Source organism: Salvia miltiorrhiza, chromosome 3 (assembly GCF_028751815.1).
Source record: "Salvia miltiorrhiza cultivar Shanhuang (shh) chromosome 3, IMPLAD_Smil_shh, whole genome shotgun sequence".
Taxonomy (NCBI): Eukaryota; Viridiplantae; Streptophyta; class Magnoliopsida; order Lamiales; family Lamiaceae; genus Salvia; species Salvia miltiorrhiza.
The window spans coordinates 44,358,256-44,378,326 of record NC_080389.1 but is presented as its reverse complement, the minus strand read 5'-3'; the positions used below and the strand labels follow the sequence as shown (position 1 = coordinate 44,378,326).

Genomic DNA, 20,071 nt, shown 5'->3' with positions numbered 1-20,071 from the left:
AATATTGTGAAGAGAAATATATTAATTAATTTTTTTAAATAAATTTTTGAGTTCGAGTAGCCTGAAATCCAAATATTTGGAGTTAAGATTAAAAATTTTAACCTAAATTTTTTTCAACCCAATTAACTTGTACGCGAATAATTTTATAAAATTAGCCCAAAATTCGATAAATTGGCTCTATCTTTAATTAAATAAGTGCCAGATTCTTCAATGGGGCCGGGTAGTCCATAAATTTCATGAATAAACAAAATTTTAATTTTTGAGGGTCTCCTAAAATTGTCTATGTCCAGTTTTGAAAAGCTAAGCATAGTTGCCTTCTCATCGCCTCCAAAAGCTTCAAAAAGCGTCTCCCCGACAATCCAACTCAGAATTGCCCTCTTCCCCTCATCACGTCCCCCTACACAAATGTATATAAACCCACATTCTTTCTCTCCAAAACCAATCTTTCTTTCTCTACAAACCTACACATTCAATTAAAATCCAAACTTGGTTGCCATTCCAAATACCCCAATGGCCCTATTAGGCAGACTCTCATCTTCAACACCACCATTTCAATCAGCTAATCCCAACTCATCTGTCCAAAAACAGGTTTTCACCATCAATTGCTCGTCCAATTCGCAAAAGGCGTCACCTTTCACTGAAAAGCATTCAATCGAGAGGTACCAGCGGGACAGCTGGGTGTACAAGAGCAAGTTGCCGCAGCCCTCGTGTTCCTGCCAGCTCCCGTCTGATCAAGAGTTCGTTAGGGATTATGACATAGCTATGCAGCTCCCGGAGCTGAAGAAACTGCTTGAGGTTTTGAGAGAGAAGAGGAGAAATGAAAACGGGTGTGAGAGAAAGGGGCCTGGGAATGTGTTCTTGGTGGGAACAGGGCCTGGTGATCCTGAGCTCTTGACAATTAAGGCGTTGAGAGTGATCGAGAGTGCTGATCTGCTGTTGTATGATAGACTGGTGTCCAATGATGTTTTGAATTTGGTTGGCCCCAATGCTAATCTTCTGTATGTTGGGAAGACTGCTGGGTACCATAGCAGAACTCAGGTTCCTTTCTTTGTTTCTTAATTCAGTCCTATTTTGAGCTTGTGATTTGTTATTGTGAATTTTGATCTGCAGAAACTGATGTAGGTTTATTTGGGTATGGAGTGGGTTGCGTTAATTGGTAGTTTTGTCAGATATGTGAATTCGATGATTGTTTGGCCTCTGTAGTGATGGAAATGAAATGGGCTATTTTAGTTGCATTTTTTAAATCTCTAGCCGAGTGTAAATGGGTGATAAACTGGCACAGAGATTAATTGTATCCGTCATTGTGAATTGGTGTAGTTTGTGAAAATAGTGAATTTATAAAGGATAGAGATTAACTATGAGCTGACTGGTCCTGCTGTGACTGTATATTGTGCAATGATTGAAGAATTAATGTTCGGACAATGCTGCATGTTCGTTTTTATTATCCTACCAAAGGTCCTATTAATGTTTAAGTTAATGGTGAAGTTCTTGTAGTTGTTGATGTTTAAGATGAAAAAAACTTACTTGGGCATGTGTTGATTTACTGTAGTTTTGGTCGTGAAAAACATTTTTACCCATTGGTTTTGTTTCTGTAGCTCTCATGAAAAACATAGATGCTATATTTCTGTTGCATCTTCTTTTACACTTGGAAATGCATTGTTGTCTTGTTGCCGAAACAAAAAACAAATACTTATTGTTAAGCGTTTCAGCAGGAGGAGATTCATGAGTTGCTCTTAAGTTTTGCTGAAGCTGGGGCAACTGTTGTAAGGCTTAAAGGTGGAGATCCATTAGTAAGTACCATCAAATTTATAACTACAGAGAATATTCATGGAAGAATTCCATTTGCCATTCACCGTGAAGTTGTTGAAAGTTAGGTGCTAATTACTACAAGTTTTGGTTGCAGGTATTTGGAAGGGGTGGAGAGGAGATGGACTTTCTACAACAACAAGGGATTGAGGTGAAAGTCATTCCAGGTATGGTGATTTTGGAATAATATTTCGTTCTTGTGCGCATCTTCATGTCTGTTTTGTGTTTTTTATATTTTTCAATAAAGAGTGCCAAAGTCATCCTTCATTAAGTTTGCACTTCAATCTTGATTGGTGACTTCATACTTTCGGAAAGTTCCTGAAGGCAGAAACCTAGGTTGTCTCAGCCTTAACATAATAATGTGTAGGTTTTGCAATATACAAAAGGTTTCTTTAATGCCTAAGTCATTGTTTGACCTAGGTAGTTTACTTATTATAGCGTTAACCAAAAGTTCCCAAGATCAGAACTCATTAGAAATTCCTTATGCTCGGTGGGGATGTTCCGAAATTTTACTCGTTCTCTTCTCTCAAATTATCACCTTATTTCAACAACTTAGCTTAATTGGGGAGATTGTGTGGATTATAAGGGCCAATGATCAATTCCATTAAGGCCGGCAAGTGTGTTGCTCTGAAGCATTAATGCTGATGGTATGCCGTGTCTGGGATTGTAAACACTCCTTCAAAAGAAGAGTGATAGTCTAACTTTATAAACAATGAACATTATCTATGACTTACACGTAAAATTTGCACAAATGCTTATATGGTTATATGTACACGAATTTGGTGTGATCATTACTATAATAACAGTGAATGTAAATTTTAAAGAATTATATAGACTAGACTCATTTTGTAACAATTAAGGCTTTGTGTATGTGTAACTATTTTAGAGATGATAGTAAATATGAAGTATAAAGTGACTCCGGAATAAAACTGGTCACTGCAATTCATACTTGCAATTTGCAGGTTTTCCCTACCAATCTAAACTTGTTTTCTCCCAAAATTTATATGGTAAAACAAGCTCCAACTATGGAACTGGCTCCGTGCTTTTGTAATCTGTCTTGTCGTCCACCCTAAATTTGTAAAATATGACATAACGATGTATTATAACCTGATATACGAGTTAATGTCAATTGACAGGCATAACAGCTGCTTCCGGAATAGCAGCTGAATTAGGAATTCCATTGACACACCGCGGTGTTGCAAATAGTGTTCGATTTCTGACAGGCCACTCAAGAAAGGGAGGAACGGATCCTCTCTTTGTCGCAGAGAATGCTGCCGATCCTGATTCTACACTTGTTGTCTATATGGGGCTGTCGACTCTCCCTTCCCTGGCCTCCAAACTAATGTATCATGGTTTGCCAGACGACACACCTGCTGCAGCAATCGAGCGAGGAACTACTCCTCAACAGCGCATAGTAAGCCAATCTCGACCAACTTGTAATTTTGATTGATGCTTTACTACTCCCAATTCTGATCATGTCAACTACCTCACAACACCTTAAATTCTGTAGTTATCATCCAATCCTAACTTCATTTACAACCATTAGGTGTTTGCTGAACTTAAGGACCTTGCTGATGAGATCGCGAAGAACCAGCTGGTATCGCCTTCTTTAATCATGATTGGGAAAGTTGTTGCTCTTTCACCATTATGGCCGTATGCCATAATAGAAACTTCCACTCTGGTCGAATCTAGATAGCCGCGGGGGCGGAGCAACGAACCTTGTCCTTTACTGCTAGCTTCCTTGCTTGCGAGCTCGATCTGCGTCCCTGCATCATGCATCATTTTTGCGAGTTGATTGCGGAAATAGATTAAATTATTAGTTTAAATAATGATTATAATTGCCACCAGAGTTGGTTGTAATTTGAGAGAGTGTAGGGTTGTCTCTGTTTTTGAAACTAACATCAGAGAATGTTAATGTTATTTATGTTTTTTCTTTTTCTGTAACACCCCGTACTTTTCCCTATGTTGAGAAATAGTGTCTTAACACTAATGAGAGTACTGAGATGTCGAAATACAATATTTTTTTTTTTATGAGCAGATAAGACAGATTGTCTTTTAAATAGAGATACGAGTGAATAAACCGATGATGGAATTAGAGTGATGAGATTTGAGAAATGAGTTGAGATAGAGATGTTGATTGAACTGAGCTGAGATTTTATTTTTTTTTCCAACTACCGGGAATAGAGTTACCGGATACCGATTATTAGAGTTTGACTGTCCTATTAAGAAAATAGGAATAATGAGTTGGAAATAGAGTCGAGGAAGAAAGAGTGAGAAACCTTGATAATTAAAGTCGGTCTGAGAGACGTCTAGTTGTTTGTATTTGCCGACTGCTTTGATGTGATGTTATGTGAGTTTACGTGACTGATTGATTATGTGATTTCTGTGACGTGTGTCATTATGACCAAGTTATTATGATTTTTATTTGAGACTTTAGCACTTGGAATTTTGATTAAGTTTCCAAAGCAAGTGCTGTTTATTTTTACCGAGAAATCGAATGATGCCGGTTTATGGAAATTTTTCCTAGCATAATATTTTTTAAATTATTTTTCATACGAAGAGGAATATTATAATTGAGTGAGTGCACTAATATTAGTGCTATAATTATTTTATTTGATCACATGAATAATTATGCTATGGTATTTTATTATGAGTAATATTTCCATAATTATTGTGATTAATATTTAATCACCCTTCTCACCCTTTATTTTAATTTCTCTACCATATGACTAAATTCCACAAATTGCCAAGTGTAGAGATTGAGAGTGTGTTTATTGAGAGAGTAGAGATTGAGAGTGTAGAGATTAGAGAGAGAAGTGTAAAGATTAGAGTGAGAGAGAGATCAAGGCATTAATTGCCAAATATTTCATAAGATCTCAAAATCTTCCAAAGATTAGCAAGATCAATTCATATCTCACCAAATATTTTCTCTCTCTCTCACTCACCATTTTCGGCCTTCTCTCTCTCTCCCTCACCTCTCACTTTCCTCCATTTTCCTCCATTGAAGAAGACCTTCGGAGCTTCCAAAAATATTACCAAACACCTCAATCCACTCTAAAATCTTCCATAAACACATTCTAGCCACTTATAATCAAGAGAATCCTTGAAGAAGAACTCCAAAGTTAGAGTGAGAAAGTGTGAACTTTGGTAAGAAACTTGGGTAAGTGACCATGTTTTTCCATAAATCTTGCTTGAAGGATGTTGTGTGTGTATTCTTGAAAGATTGAAGCAAGAAAATCACCCCCTCCCTATTTCTTAAATTTTCGAAAAAGTGGGTCTTCACCCCTTCAAAACATTTTCTTTTTCTTTTCTTGATTTGGGGTGAAAAATGAGATTTACATGAGGTATGTTGATGTTTGATGTGTGTTGTGAAGTATGTGACTTGAGATGTGAAAATCCGATGGAATTTAGTTTACCCAAAAATGGGAACTTTTGAGTCAATGAGTTAAATGATGAATTGATGATGTAGATGAGTCCATGAGATGTATATGATGATGATTGATGGAGTAATTTGGGTATATGATGTCAATTGATGTTTTGGATGAGAGTTAGTTTAATAAAATTAGGGATATGTGTATACATGCCCTTATTTGTGAATTGATGGATTATATGTGAGATAAATGGGTTAAGATTGAAAGATCTATGATGAGATTAAAGATCCATGTGTGTTTATAAAATTTCAAAGAGTTTAGTTTAATAAAAATTAGGACTTTGATCTATGTGTTATTTAAGTGTTTTGGCTTAAGATATGTGTTTTTAAGCATGATAGTAGTGTCTATATATCTTTGATTAAGTCTATTGTAGGCTAAGTAAAATTTTGACTTAGTCTAGTTTGTATGAGTTTTTGAGTTCTTGTATGATGTGAGTTTGATGCTTGATAAAATGAGGTCTAATTGCTCTATGATCATTATGTGAACTTTTGCCATGTTTTGTTAAGAGTTTTATGTTGATACATGGATTTTCATTAAAATCTAGTTTACATGATAAAAAGAGAATAAATATGTGAATAATGAGTTATATGATGTGAAAGATCATGTTTGAGTAATTGAGTAACTTTGAGCATGAGAATGAAAAGAGAATTTGTTTGATATGTTCGTTGAGACGTTTTCCATGAGATTTGAGTTTATGATGAAAGAAAAGAGTCGAGATTGAGTACTATGAGTATTTGTGTTGTACTTGAATGTTTTTAAGTGCTTTAAATGCTTAAAATGAGCTTTGATGAGTTTGCTTTGAAGAAATGTTGAGTTGAGCATGTTTGCTTGCGTGAATGATTCGGAGTCGTTTTTCATGACGCACTGACCTACTGTTTTCGAGGGGTTTTTGATACCCAAACACCATGAAAAGTTTATGGTAAGTATATTTGAGAGTCTTGAGCACACCGGTAAAATTTTAAGTCATTTGGACTTCGTTTACTATTTTTTTAAAATGTAAAACTAAAACTGCTACGTTCTGCCGAATTGTTCGGTGAGTAGCCAATAGAGTCACCTTTTCCAGTAGCTTTCCTTATCATTCTAGAACCCAAATTTTTATGGTTGAGGACTGAGTGTCTTAGCTAAGTACCCACCAAATTTCAGACTTTTTTGACAACGTTTACTATTTTTCAAAAATCAAACCTTTCGGTTGCTAAAAACTGCCGAATATGGTAGACTGTAGTAAAACAGTCATATCTCCTAAAATACTTGGAGTTTTTTATCCTACTTTTTTTTAAATGAAACTAGACGCAAAGAGGTTTCTTTTGGTATAAGTTACAACTCCAGGGGAGTTCGGTACAGAGTCTGGTGAGGTTTTAAAGTTGAGTCAGTGCAGAGTGAAGTTTGTTTTTGACTTGTCTATGTGTGTTTTTCATATGCTTAAGTGTTTATACTTGTTTATGTGCTTGATTGCTATGAGTTTGAGCCAAGTTGAGAGTTAAGTCGATAATAGGACGTGTGAATCCTTAGAAGCCGAGTAGACCTAGGGATTGAGTTTTAATGGGTAAATAGACGTTGAGTGAAAAGTTATACTCCCTCCGTCCACGAAATGAGTACCCATATTTCCTTTTTCGTCCGTCCACGAAATGAGTACCCATTTCCCTTTTTGGCAAGTGTACCCCACACATCTCTTTAATTAATACACTAAAAAAGTGGAACCCTTAAACTATTCATACTACACTCCATACATTTCTTAAAACCCGTGCCGTCCACAAATGGGTACTCATTTCGTGGACGGAGGGAGTAGTTGAGATGAGATTGGAATTAGTAATGAGTTACTAATCGAGATTCATTTTATGACATGAACCTTCGATGATGATGATAATCCCTGAAGACACGAGCAGAGCAAGGAAGTAAGTAACTCCGCTTTGACGGGAGATTTTGAGTAAGGTCTTCAGGTGGGCAATATTTTGAGTATATGTTTATGATATGAGCTTTCTAGAATGATTTGATGATGTTATGAGATTAACAAATATTTTGAGATAAATGATGTTTGAGAACTGTTTGACTTGCCAATTTTTTTGATGTTGAGCTTGTATGTTACCCTCCACTGATGAGATGAGACGAATTCGGTCCTGCCACAAGCGGGATTTTGTGCACAGAGGTGACTGTGAGCCGTCTTCGGGTCGGCCGGTCACGGTACTTGAGAGGGAGGCCTACTTCTCAGTACCTTAAATATAATGATGAGTTGTAGATGCGGTACATACATGTCGATTACTTTGTCTGCAGACACTTATTTATGATGTTGATTATGAAAACTGCATGCACAGATTCATTTATGCTAACTTATTTCTGTGTATTGCTGAGATGTGGCAAGCTTCAAACTTATAGCTCTAAGAGCACTTTCCTTGTTTTTCGGCGTTTGCCCACTGAGTATTATGTACTCACGCCCTGCATGTATTTCTAAATGTGCAGACTAAGCGAGGAGCGAGATTGGACTGGTGCTGGTGGGGAATTGTTAGAGGATGTATTTACTTTATCGCATTTCCATTTTGACGATAAAGTCTTGATGATTGATATATATATACTTTGATTTTCTTTTGAATTTAAGCAATGTACTCACGGTTATATGTCTTCATACATATAATCGATTCGCCTTTTGCTGCGATACTCTGCATATTATTCTTCCTTACGAAAAATGAGCTATACCCGTTTTGTTTTTGTTCGTGAAATTCCTGATAAATAAAAAGTTATAACGACATTGACGATTTTACCCTTGGGTTCCTTTATGATGATTTCCTTAACACCTTTCGATGCGAGCTTCCGCTTGATGTTCGACCTATTCCTCTTATCTTTTATTCTTTTAAAAATAGTCGTATCGATACTCGTACCCCGCTATTACTAGCGTCGGGAATCGGGCTGCGACATTTTCTTTTATAGTAGGCCCATTCATTTCGATGTTGACGTGTACTAATGTCCTTTATGGTGTATATTAAATACTCCATTCGTTCAGGCACGAAGATTAAGGAGTGTGTAGAAAGTAGATAAAGTGGGTTGGTGAAAATTAATTAAATATTAAGTATAGAGAAAGAATATTGCCATAAAGGGAATGACACACTACTAAGAGCATCTTCACCGATGGGGTTGATTCGGGGCGCTGGGAGGGTGGCCGCGCTGGAGAGCCGGCCTGATGCGAGGTCGTGTCGAAGTGGAGACCCGGGGCGAAGGGAGGAAATGACTGGCGCGTCGTGCCCCATTTAAAAAAAAAAAATCGAAAATCTGATTTTTAATAAATTTAGCCGTTTGAATTTGTTTTTTTTTTTTTCCCCCTTTTTTCCCTTCTATAAATACCACTCTTTCACAATATAAAATTCACCACTTTCTCAACTACAAATCTCTTTTAAAAAATTTTCTCATCTCAACTACAATTCTCTCTCTTCTATATTTTTCTTTTAATGGATTGCAAATTCGATGAATACCTCGAGCAACAAGGCGGCGGTTCGAGGCTTTCGATGATGGGGTTTGCTCCATTTTCGCAAGCCTCCAATGTCTTGGCTACGGGAAATCTTCCCACGCCTGCGGCGCACGCCAACGTCCAAGAAGAGCCGGAGGCGGCGAGGCCGAAAGCCAAGGGCACCCGCGCTTCATAGTCTAGCGAGGAGTCCGAGCTAGTGGCAATCTTGTGGGCGGAGGCAACCCACAATTCTATTTTGGGGACCTCCCAAAGGTAGCTCCAATATTGGGGAGCAATTGCAGAGAAGTTCAACGCGCTCAATGAGTCGGGAGCGCCGCCGCGAAAGCCGGAACATCTCAAGTCCCACTTCGCCCGTGTCCAAAAGGAGATGAAATTCTTCGAGGGCTTCTACAACACTTGCAAGTAGAATTGGGGGAGTAGTATGAGCGACGATCAAATCACCCAACAAGCCTAGAAGATGTTCGAGGCGAATTTCAAGAAGTAATTCTCCTACATCAAAGCTTGGAAAGTGCTTCGCGAATGCGAAAGATTCATGTCGCAAGCCGGGATGTCCACTCCGCAAAGAAGTCGAAGGGCTCCGATGGTGGAGCAACCATCACTTCTTCGGAGCCGAATGTCACGACGAGGCCCCAAGGCCAAAAAGCGGCAAAGCGAGACAAGGGCAAGGCGAAGAAGGGAGAAGGGTCTTCGGGAGGAGGTTCGACGTTCTCCGACGCCCTCGAGAAGGTGGCCGAAAGCATGAGGGAGCATGCTCTCAAAACGGGGGTTGAGGTGAAAAAAATGCAAGCCGAAATGAAACGGGAGGAGATGGATATGAAGCTCTTGAACAAGGATACGACGGGTATGACGGATGCACAATTGACATTGCACAACCACCTAGTCCAAGAAGTGCTCAAGCGTCGAGGGTTTATTTAAATTAGGAAATTATTGTTATTTTTTATTTTATTATCGTATTTTAATTATGTTTTTAATTTTATTTTAATTATTGTAATGTTTAATTTTATTTTTAATGAAATTGAGAATTTAAAAATAAAAGTGTAGAAATATGAATTTTGTGGAAATGGAGATCTAAGACACCCTCTAAGCACCAATGCATTGGAGAGGGGTGTGTCTTAGGTGAGGACCACCATCTAAGACACCATGCATTGGAGATGCTCTAATGGAACAACCCAAAAAGAAAAGTGGGACACTACTAATGGGACAGAGAGAGTATTAAATTTTCATAATGTTGGACTGTATAAGTTGAGCCCAAATGAAAAGGATAACTGTAAGGGGGCGGCTGGTATATAAGAATGAGGTGAGAATGGAATGTTCATTCCTAAATTAATTTTTTTAATAAATCAATAGTATTAAATAAAGAAATTTAAAGATTGCATTACAAAGGATTTGAACATATGATAACCTTTGATTTGGTCTTATCTAACGGCTGGGATCAATTTAAATTGGTAATCTTTAATTTGGGATCAATTTAAATTGGTAATCTTTAATTTGTGGTATTTATAAAAGAAATTCATAGTGACTTACGAAATAAGGGTAAATTTGGCATTGGATTTTGACTTTCTATATATCCAACAACATTTGTTCCGACAAATGTGCATAATTAAATAGGAATTAAAGATAAGATTTGACTGAGATTTCAAATGTATGCATGAATCGGAAAGGTTTTCTTAAATCAAATAAACTTAAAAATTCGCACGCCACCTACTGGAGCAGGAAGAATAAATGCAGTTAGCAGCTACGTGGAGCTATTTGCATGTTATAATGGATGAGGATGAATTTAATGTTGAAATTGTACGAATAATTCATAGTTAATGTAAAATATGAACTATTTTCAGCCCTTAGATCATCAAAATTTACAATTGATTCATCATCTTGTTGGATGAATTCATGGTCCCGAGTTCGAATCCTATAGGTAACAAAAAAATTATTTTTCGCAATTAATACATTTATACAGCGAATTCATGCATGTTTTACATAGAATTCATACATTTTAACTAGTTTGTATTTATATGTTAAGAAGTGTTTATACCGTAGCTTTCCTTATATACTTGAATTGCAAAAATCACATAACTATCCATTATTATCTACAAAAGATGGAGTAGTATTTAGTAATACAGCATAATTTCTAAAATAATTTTCTTGATCTGTAACGTTCAACTAGTATAAATCTAGAATCTAAAATGATTCCTAGTTAACACAGAGGGTTAGGTTTCTATCTATTGCCTATATATATATGGAGTACCTAATAATAATAATAATAATAAAGGACGGGTGTTACAGCTGCTACCTCGTCGAATGCCGCCTCCAAAATTTTGTGACTGTTACACATTTTTGTGAAAATAGTGTGTAAAATGTAAAACACATTGTTACAAAATTTTTATAAAATCGTTTAATAGACGCAAAAATTGTATAATATTGTATTTTACATTGTTACATACTTTTCACAAACGTATGTAACAATTGTAAGAAGCGTGTAGTTGCGAAAAAATGTCTAATTGTAAAAAAAGTGTGTAAAAGTGACACTTTTCACAATTATTATACTTGTGAAATTATATAATTAAAAAAAAATTATATGTAACAATGTATAAAAACACTATTGCACCATATAATGATATATCGACAATTTGATCACAATGACTATTATTTTCATAATTTTATTCATATAAATAAATGTTTTCTTTAATGTACGATTTCGACTTAAGATAAGTCAACTCTCTCTTAAAAAATTGATTTTGTTTTGAAATTTAGATTAGGATGACTTTTTCGATACCATAAAGTCCTTGTGCTAGTCCGTTCGGGGACATCCCATAAAGTCCTTGTGCTAGTTAACTTGGCCACGACATGTTAATGTATATATATATATATATATATATATATATATATATATATATATATATAATATTCTCATTCATCCCATTTTAAATGTCTCAAATTATAGAATAATCTTATAATTTTGAGACATTTAAAATGAGACGAAGAGAGTATAAAACAAGAGTTTTTTATTTTTAAATTTTCTCACGTCTTTTAATATTTTTCATCAAAATTTTCTTCCTTTTCTTTTTTATATTTTCTATTTAATTTTTTAAAAATATTTAATATAGATATTAAATTAAAGATTACGAAAAAATTATTAATTCGATATAATTATAAAAAATGAGTTTGAAACAAATAAGTTATGATTGCTTAAAATAACAAAATTAATTTTTATTTTTTCTCATATATCTATAATGTTAAACATCATACTCTTTGTTGATTTTATTTATGTTTGTTGGTGAAAAAATAAATAAGTTTGCAGGATTTCTAATTATAATTATTTTAAATTTATATATTTTTAAATTAAAATAACTTTTAAGGAAATTAAGGAGAATGAAATTTGTATTAATTATAATATGAATTCATAAATAAAAAATTAGTTATATATCTAAAAATTATAATTTAAACATTATATTAATTTATTTATTTATGCGTATGAATTGTTTATTCATTTATATAAACATATTTTTGTTATTATTTCCTATTTATATCATTCATAATTTTCCTAATTTTTAATTATTGTTTGGCTATTTAAATATGGAAATTTTAATAATAATATAGTTTGAAATTTTAAGATTCCAAAATTGATATATTAAATGACTGCTATTAATTTGGTTGTATTAATGGTTTACTGTTATTTTTTTAAAATGAGAATGCTTTCAATTATTTGCTTTACAATCTATAAATTTAATTACTGTTCAACCTAAAGTGTATCTCTAGATTGCTCCCAAGAGAACGAGGTCAATTGTAGAGTGATAAGTTGCCCAAGTCGTATCCACAAAAAAGGCTTAACAGGGCTTGCAATTTATATGCCACACACAGAAAAATAAATACATCCTAAACATCCTAATCAAATTGTTCAAGGTTTGTTTCTAGAGAATCAAAAATAAATTCAAGCAAAGATAAAAATGATTTTAAAACAAATAGCAAGAGGAAAAACGAGTCTAGGGTCCAGGGATATTCACTTCGAGAGTTAACACGTTAGCAAAAGATGAGCACAATCTATCAATTCTAACAACACATTCACGTAGGAGCTCAATGCAATAACTTTCGTATTCATGCTTTGAGACTAAATAAAATAATTAATTAGAACTAACAAATCAATTAGATTACACGTTTTCGATCAAATCCAACGCCGATTAAACCATGATCCAACGATAAATTCATCTCTCGATCTTATTCATTGTTTACAAAGATTAACCAATGGCCAATTGATAATCATAACAAGAACAATTTAATCAACAAGCACAAATCAATCACAACAATTCTAACTCGTCAATTTGAATATCTCAAGCCCTAGAATAGGAATTTAGTTCATAATACTGTAGAAATCAAAGTAGGAGAAAAAGTAAACTATGGAATTAAAGCAAAGAAGAAAGATAAAGAAATTCTTACTAAATTGAAGTGCAAATCCGTTCCCAATGCGTAGAGAAATTGAAATAAAATGATAAACTAAGTTTAACTAATGTTTTTGCTTCATCAAAGTGAAAGATCAAAGTTGGAATGAAAAAAAAAGGAGGTTTTTTGAACTCCTAAAGACTACTTTTGAACTCAAATTTTCGTCAAAAATCGCTCAGGTCAGCCGCGGTTCACCCACCATTCTGCTCTTGATAGCTTCCTTAGTCAACCGTGGTTCACTGGTCAGCCGCAGCTCACTTCAATTTTTCCTTAATTTCGTGGTTTTCCTCTTTTCACCCAAATTTCCTTTCTTTTCAAGTGTCGAGTACCTAAATAATTAAAAACACAATAATAAGCTCAACTCGACAATTCAAAATGGAAATCACCCCAAATATACACATTTTCACAAGAGACCTAGAGCTAAAATTACTTGAAAAACGATTCAGAAAATGATAAAACAATTACTATTGTAGATATTTAATTATTAATATATGTTTAGCCTTATTTTGTGATGAGTTTTATGGTTGTTTAGGTGTGATATTGGTTTGTATATTTGATGAGGACAAAAATATGCATTCCTACAATACCGGAGGAAAGTAACTGAACACAGGAGAGATTCATGGAGAACAGCGCTGCCAAAGTCGGAACAACCCTGTTAGGCCCAAAACGCCGCTGTACAAGAGCCAGCAAAGCTCGACCTCAAGAGGTCCACCTTACCTCGAAAGCCCAATGCTTCTCAGTTAACCCAAACTCGAAATCAAGATTACTATGGAAAAAACACGATAAGCATAAAGAAGCCTCGTCCGATTATAACTCGAATAAGAGTCTCTTTTCCATTAGAATTCGTAGTTGTTACTTATAAATACATGTAAAACCCTAGTGTAAGATCATCGATTATCACTGTTTACTTACCTTCAGAGCCTTTCCCTAAAGCAATATAAAGATCAACGTTTCAATGCATTTTTCGTGTTCTTGTTACTTTCTGTTACAAACGTGTTATGTTTGGGCACAACAATATTGGTCTCATTCACTCAATAGTTGATTGATTTGAGTTTTTGTGCTAATTTTGTTGTCTCACGATTTTATGCTCGAATTGATTAATCAGTGGATACAAATAGAGTCAGAATTGAGTTGAATGATTTGAAGAATAAATGAAGCTCCTCTTGATACGAGTGCGTGGGCCAAAACGGATATTAAATCAGACTTGAAACGAGGGAGAACAGACTAAAATAAAAACACTGCGCAGTACAGTGGCCTGCACCCGCCGACTCCAAACTGCGCAGGGGTGCAGCGGCGGCCTCCGTGAGGCTGCAGCCGCCGCCCCCTACAGTCCCATCAATAGTTAATCTTTGTAATTGATTTTGTTCTTGCTCTAGTTTAATATATAATTTACAACTTTCCTACAGATTTCTTGTGATGCCCCGCTCTTTTAAATACATATTAGATTAAATATGTGCATTAGTTATAAAATTCTTTTAATTATTTATGGTGATTATTTTGTTCAGATAATATTATTTCAGCAAAAGTCTGTATAAGAGATACAGAGCTGCGATTTAATATTCAGTCATGAATAAAACCAATAATTAAATTTATTGGTTTAACTATACGTTTGAGACTTTGTTTTACCAGTTTATTGATTTAATCAATATTATTAGAAAATTTAGATTTATAACCGATTTTATAAATCGTGTTATTTAAATCAAATTGCTAGAATTATAACTTGAGATCATATGCATAATAATTTTATTATTTCGCGTTATATGAGTTAAGGTATTAAGTCGCGAATTAATTCCGACTTTCACGTATTAAATCTCAAGATTGAGGATTTAATTTATATAAATACGACAAGTATTTAATTAGCAAAAATCAGAGATTCATTACAAAAACCAACACCCGATACCAAGCCACACTTACTTCCTTATTCTAACTCACATAAACATCGACACTATTCACTCCACACCCATCTTCCTTATTGTTTTATTCCACACAACACTTCACTATTGACCACAGTACACATAACACTATTTGCCTCTTAAAATCATTGTAGAGTGAGTGACCTTACTTGTGCTACTTCTATAACTGAAGGACTAGTCAATAAATAAGTTCTACTAGAGGGACTTATGTGAAAAGATTAGTTAAAAGTTTGTTATGGTATTTGCATGAGATTTACGCAGTGTTGGCTGCTGTCAATTTACATTTTACATTGTTCATCTTTGGCTGGGTTTTTTTTTTTGTAAGTGAAAACAGTAGCGAGAGGTAGATAGAATTTTCAGCTGAAGGCTGTCTTCTTCTTCAATCTTGAAGTCTGTAATTTCCCCTCAACGCATCATTACTGCAACAATTTTTTCAAAGTTGCAATATCTTCCATGCAATCCAAAAAGCCCCAATTTCAGGAGCAGATGATCACGCCGAGAGCAAAGTTTTCAAAAGCAGCAGAAGAAAATCACGCCAATATCCACAATTTTCAAAAGCTTCAGCACGCCGAGAAAGAAATTTCACGGCAAGATCACAATTGTCAAAGGATGCAAATTTCAACAATCAAATCTTCAAAAGTTGCAACTCCCGGTACCAAAAAAATTTCCACCATTTTGATTCTGTTGTCTGCAGAAACTCCTCTATAAATTGAGGAGAGTTCTGCAGAAGGAAGAAGTGCAGCAAGAGGTGTGAGGCAAGAGAGAGTTTAGGAGAATTTTTAAAATTTCTTACTTGCAAGAGCTCAAGTGAGCTCCCTTCGCCGGGCCATTTCTTCGTCGACCGGCCACTAGGCTCTGAACCGAGAACGTGTACTCGTTCCTCCATCTTTAGGCTACCAAACCCAACAATCGAAAGGCCGAAACCTTCTCTATATTTTCCCGACCAAAGGCCACAATATCCTTCGGAGGCCAACGTCGAATTCCCGACTTAGCCACCGGCCAACTTACGGCCTTCGTTTCTCACTATCCTTACGACGAAAAAGGATCGAGAAACCACCGTTGTGTAGCCTGATCTATCTCGCACGAGGAAAACTAAGTCGTAGACCTTCGCGGCTAAACCCCATCGCGGAACGACGACCAGAAAAACCCCCGGTGAACAACTTCCATTAGTGCTCACTTGGACAAGGGTAAGTTGACGCCCTTATTTCGATGCATTCCCGTTTCTATTATATTATGGGAAATTTCTGGGGTATAGATGGGAGTGTGGTAAATATTCGTACAAAGTTTCATATCATTTGAACTTCGTTTACTACCCTTTTAAAATTCGAGAAGTCTACTGCCCGTATCTGCTAAAACTGTCGTGAGGCAGATGATTAGGTTAATTATTTCAGTAACCATATGTTGATATTTAGCTCTCAAATTTTTATTGTATGAAGATATATGTGTTAGCTATCTGCATATAAAATTTGAGGTCATTCCAGTAACTTTTGATATTTTTCAAAAATCTGGACTTTCAGTTAGCAGAAACTGCCGAATCTGGTAGGCGATGGGAAAATCGCTATATCTCTTAAACTACTTGGAGTTTTTCAACATATTTTTTTTTCAATTAAACTAGACTCAAATAGGTTTCTATTGATATAAAATTCGACTCCATACGAGTTCGGAGTAAAAGCAGTTTATTAGTTGAAGTTGAATCTATACAGTTTTGTTGAGATTGAAATGATTCAAAATAATTCCTATTAAGGATTTTAAAGTTTTATTGTTGATAAAATATCACTTTTAGTTTATAAATGAGCTATTGAGATATATAAATATTTTGAGAAAGATTTCATGAGAACTTGTTGGTAGAATTATATTAGATGGAATAGTTGATAAATGAAATATTAAAGATTTATTAATTATTAAATGGTTAAAATATTAAAATTATTAGATCTTCTCGAAAATTTCTTTTTATAGTTAACTCCTTTTATTATTTTAAAATATATTTACAAATGTTCCTAAAATCTCACAATGAAATTTTCATCAGGAATTAATGTTTAGAATTTATTAATGACTTATTAGTTCTTTTAATAGTAGCAATATATATATATATATTGATTGGCATTATTAAATGGGGAAAAGGAAAATATTTTATAAATTATTCTTTATTTATAATGGATAAATAAATGAATAATATAAAATGGGCTTTCCTACATCCTCAAATGTACACGAAGTATTTCGATAAAAGAAGAACGATTGTATATGAGTTAGATACAGTCGTTTAAGGAAATATGGGTAGTTAGAGAAATGAGTGAATAAGTGATTCACTGCATTTGTTGTTATCTTTTCTATTATTAACTCGAACACATGTTTCGTGTTATCAAAGGTTCAAATAAACAAAAGCGCCTGAGTAACCTATCGCGCTAAGGAAAGAGAATCATTGTCTTAAGTAGCAAAACACTGCAATCAGGTAGGCATTACTTTCATATATATCAAATGAGTTTAACTGTTACGTTCAAGCAAGTTATTTCATGACAAAATCTTTGAATTGAAGTTATTTCAAGTGTTGTCTTGCCATAAAATGTTTTAATTTCAGTATGATATCTATCTGATATGGCTTTGCCAGTTATCATGTAATCGAATTCGGGTCTTGAGCAGTTGATAGCTATCCTGCCTTGGCTAGTGTACACCAGTGACCGTGAGTCATCTAGCGGGTTGGCCGGTCAAGTGACCGTGAGAGGTGGCCACCTCTCCGGCACACAGATTCAGATATGATAGATTACAAAAGAACTTAGTCTGATCAGACGAACTTTAGAATCACAAACGAATTTAGTATGCCTGGGCCTTTATAAGTAAAAATCCCTGGTTATACTATTGAAATGGCATGACAATTTACAGTTATTAAGTATGTATATGATTTTCGGCATATGTCTACTGAGTACTTTGTACTCAGCCCTGCATGTATTTCTAAATGTGCAGGTTGAGCAGTGATGAGTGATGATGGGGTGTCGTGCGGAGCTTTGTCATATTTACTAAATAAACTCTTGGCGATACATGTCTTCATACATGTATCACACGTTCTATTTCCGCTGCGAACACTCAGTTATGATGCATATTATCCTATTATGTTGGATTGTCAAATCAAGTTATTGTATAAACACTTAAATCGGATACTCTTGACCGATTACTCGCTCTTATCTATTTATGTGTGTCTTTTTCTCATATGATGTCTCAATCTTAGTTCAATTCCTTTATTATTATTTATCACCCCTTTCTGTCCCCTCTCCTAATTTCCCTTCCCTAGTCACGGTTTCCCGGCTTACCTATCCTTAGTTAAGTCCGGTCGTGACAGAATGGTATCAGAGCAGTTCGTTTGCTCTGAACCCAAGAGTTATCCCAAAATTTATTCTTTACTGAATACTAGTGTTAGAAAGGTCAGTTGACAAAAGCTCAGCACCTCATCACAACATCCTGCTCAACAGAGAAACAGAGGTAAATATTTATTAAATGTTGAGAAAGTTGTATTTTCAAATGTTTGTACAAGTGCTTAAATCTCATGCTATATGATTGAGTAGATTCCTTGATGAACTTAGATGCGTTAGAAATGTTTGATCACTCTTACAAAGAACATAGAAGCAAAACATATACATGAGTTTAGTTATCATTCATTACAGTTGAAGTGAAAAACACAATAGAAGAAAGAAAATCAGGCGTCACTCGAGGATGTATAAAGATAGAGACATGACGGAGCGTGTCACTCATGATGATACGGGCATAGTTCGAATTGTTCAAACATATCAACTATTGCCTTACCCAATAAATTTATTTATTATATAGCTCGTAGTGACAAAAGTGCATTGAATGATTTACTATTTGTGCAATGAGTTGAGTCTCTTTCAACCCTTAAAATTTCAATACATATGTAAGTATTGGGATTATGACTGCACGATCTAGGACTTGTGAATTATTAATTATGCATAAGTCAGAGATTAAGACCAATATTACTTATGATATGATCACGACTTGTGTTGTTAATACATGAGAGTAATTAGAAACCTACTGCTATAATAACTTATTATGAGTTTAATTATAGAACGTCATTCTTTCAAAGATGGCAAGAACACGACGCACCGCTAGAAAGCAAATGACGAGGCGACCAAGTCCTGAAAGTATCCTCAGGGAATACCGAACCTACACACGTTGTTGGAGAGATAACCTAGGAGAGTTCCTCGCCCATTATTATCGACTGTGGAAAGCTGCACATCCCCATGGAGCCACTGGTTATGACGGGATCATGCGCTTGATCTTATTACTTCCACCAGACTGGCAGGGATGGGCTACAGAGCTCGTAGGTGACTACGTACACACTGCAGAAGAGTTGTTTGATCCAGAAGGCGATTTTCCACGGTTCATCGCAACAATTCACTACACCTATGATGCCTTTGGCAGAGCATTCAGGGGACCATATATGAGGCCAGTAGACCTTGCTCCTGTTGGAGTTCGTCCGGAAGAAAGGACCCCACTTATGCCTACTCAAGCTCCTATAACAGCAGATCCACCCATCCCAGTGCAGAGTGTTTCCCCACAACTGTCTGTTCTCGGTCGTCGATGCCGAAACGACTTCGAGGCCGGGACATCACGTCCAAAAACTCAAAGGAAAGAGACGCCACCACCCCAATCACCAGTCGGTACACCCCCGATACAGCCACCTCCACCAGGGGAAGAGGACCCCATTTACAGTGCGGCCATGAAACAATTAGAAGAAGTCTTGCGTCAAGCACGTGAACTTATTGATAAGGGCAAAGCCCTGGCATGCACTGACAACGATGAAGGTGAGATCTTGCGCCAGGCACTCAAGACTGCTGAAAAGGGGAAAGCTCCAGCCCACGATGACACTGGGGGAAGTAGGAAGAAAACTCCAGGCAAGGCGAGTTGGAAGCCACTACCTGCTCAGCCTCTTTCCCTTAAGAAGGGTGCTACGACCTCCGATGCAGGAACGCCCTGCAAGGATGTGGTGAAAATCCGACTTCTCGGTGGTCGTGTTCAGCTCGGGGCAG

At 35.7% G+C, this 20,071-nt stretch overlaps 1 protein-coding gene and 1 long non-coding RNA gene across 3 annotated transcripts; both read left to right on the top strand.

Moving 5' to 3' along the window:
• The first annotated feature begins 223 nt into the window (after positions 1-223).
• Positions 224-3,750, top strand: LOC131015956 (S-adenosyl-L-methionine-dependent uroporphyrinogen III methyltransferase, chloroplastic). 2 transcript variants are annotated; one of them, XM_057944475.1, is made up of 5 exons: positions 224-1,038; positions 1,713-1,790; positions 1,904-1,973; positions 2,943-3,220; positions 3,353-3,750. In XM_057944475.1, exons 1-5 carry the CDS (start codon positions 511-513, stop codon positions 3,500-3,502), a joined length of 1,104 nt encoding a protein of 367 aa, XP_057800458.1. In that variant the 5' UTR covers positions 224-510; the 3' UTR covers positions 3,503-3,750. The 2 variants fall into 2 exon arrangements, with proteins under 2 accessions (XP_057800458.1, XP_057800457.1); XM_057944474.1 differs by having other exon boundaries at positions 267-1,038; positions 1,710-1,790.
• Positions 3,751-4,461: 711 nt separating this feature from the next.
• On the top strand, positions 4,462-7,937 carry LOC131015955 (uncharacterized). Its single transcript, XR_009098795.1, has 3 exons — positions 4,462-4,966; positions 7,111-7,174; positions 7,692-7,937. It is a non-coding gene; the product is annotated as an uncharacterized LOC131015955 (long non-coding RNA).
• Positions 7,938-20,071: the final 12,134 nt, after the last annotated feature.

Bases quoted from the DNA above. Each gene is read 5' to 3' on its own strand.
- LOC131015956 (XM_057944474.1), top strand. From the start codon at position 511: ATGGCCCTATTAGGCAGACTCTCATCTTCAACACCACCATTTCAATCA. The intron at 1,039-1,709 runs GTTCCTTTCTTT...TAAGCGTTTCAG, and splicing joins GGTACCATAGCAGAACTCAG to CAGGAGGAGATTCATGAGTT. The intron at 1,974-2,942 runs GTATGGTGATTT...GTCAATTGACAG, and splicing joins TGAGGTGAAAGTCATTCCAG to GCATAACAGCTGCTTCCGGA.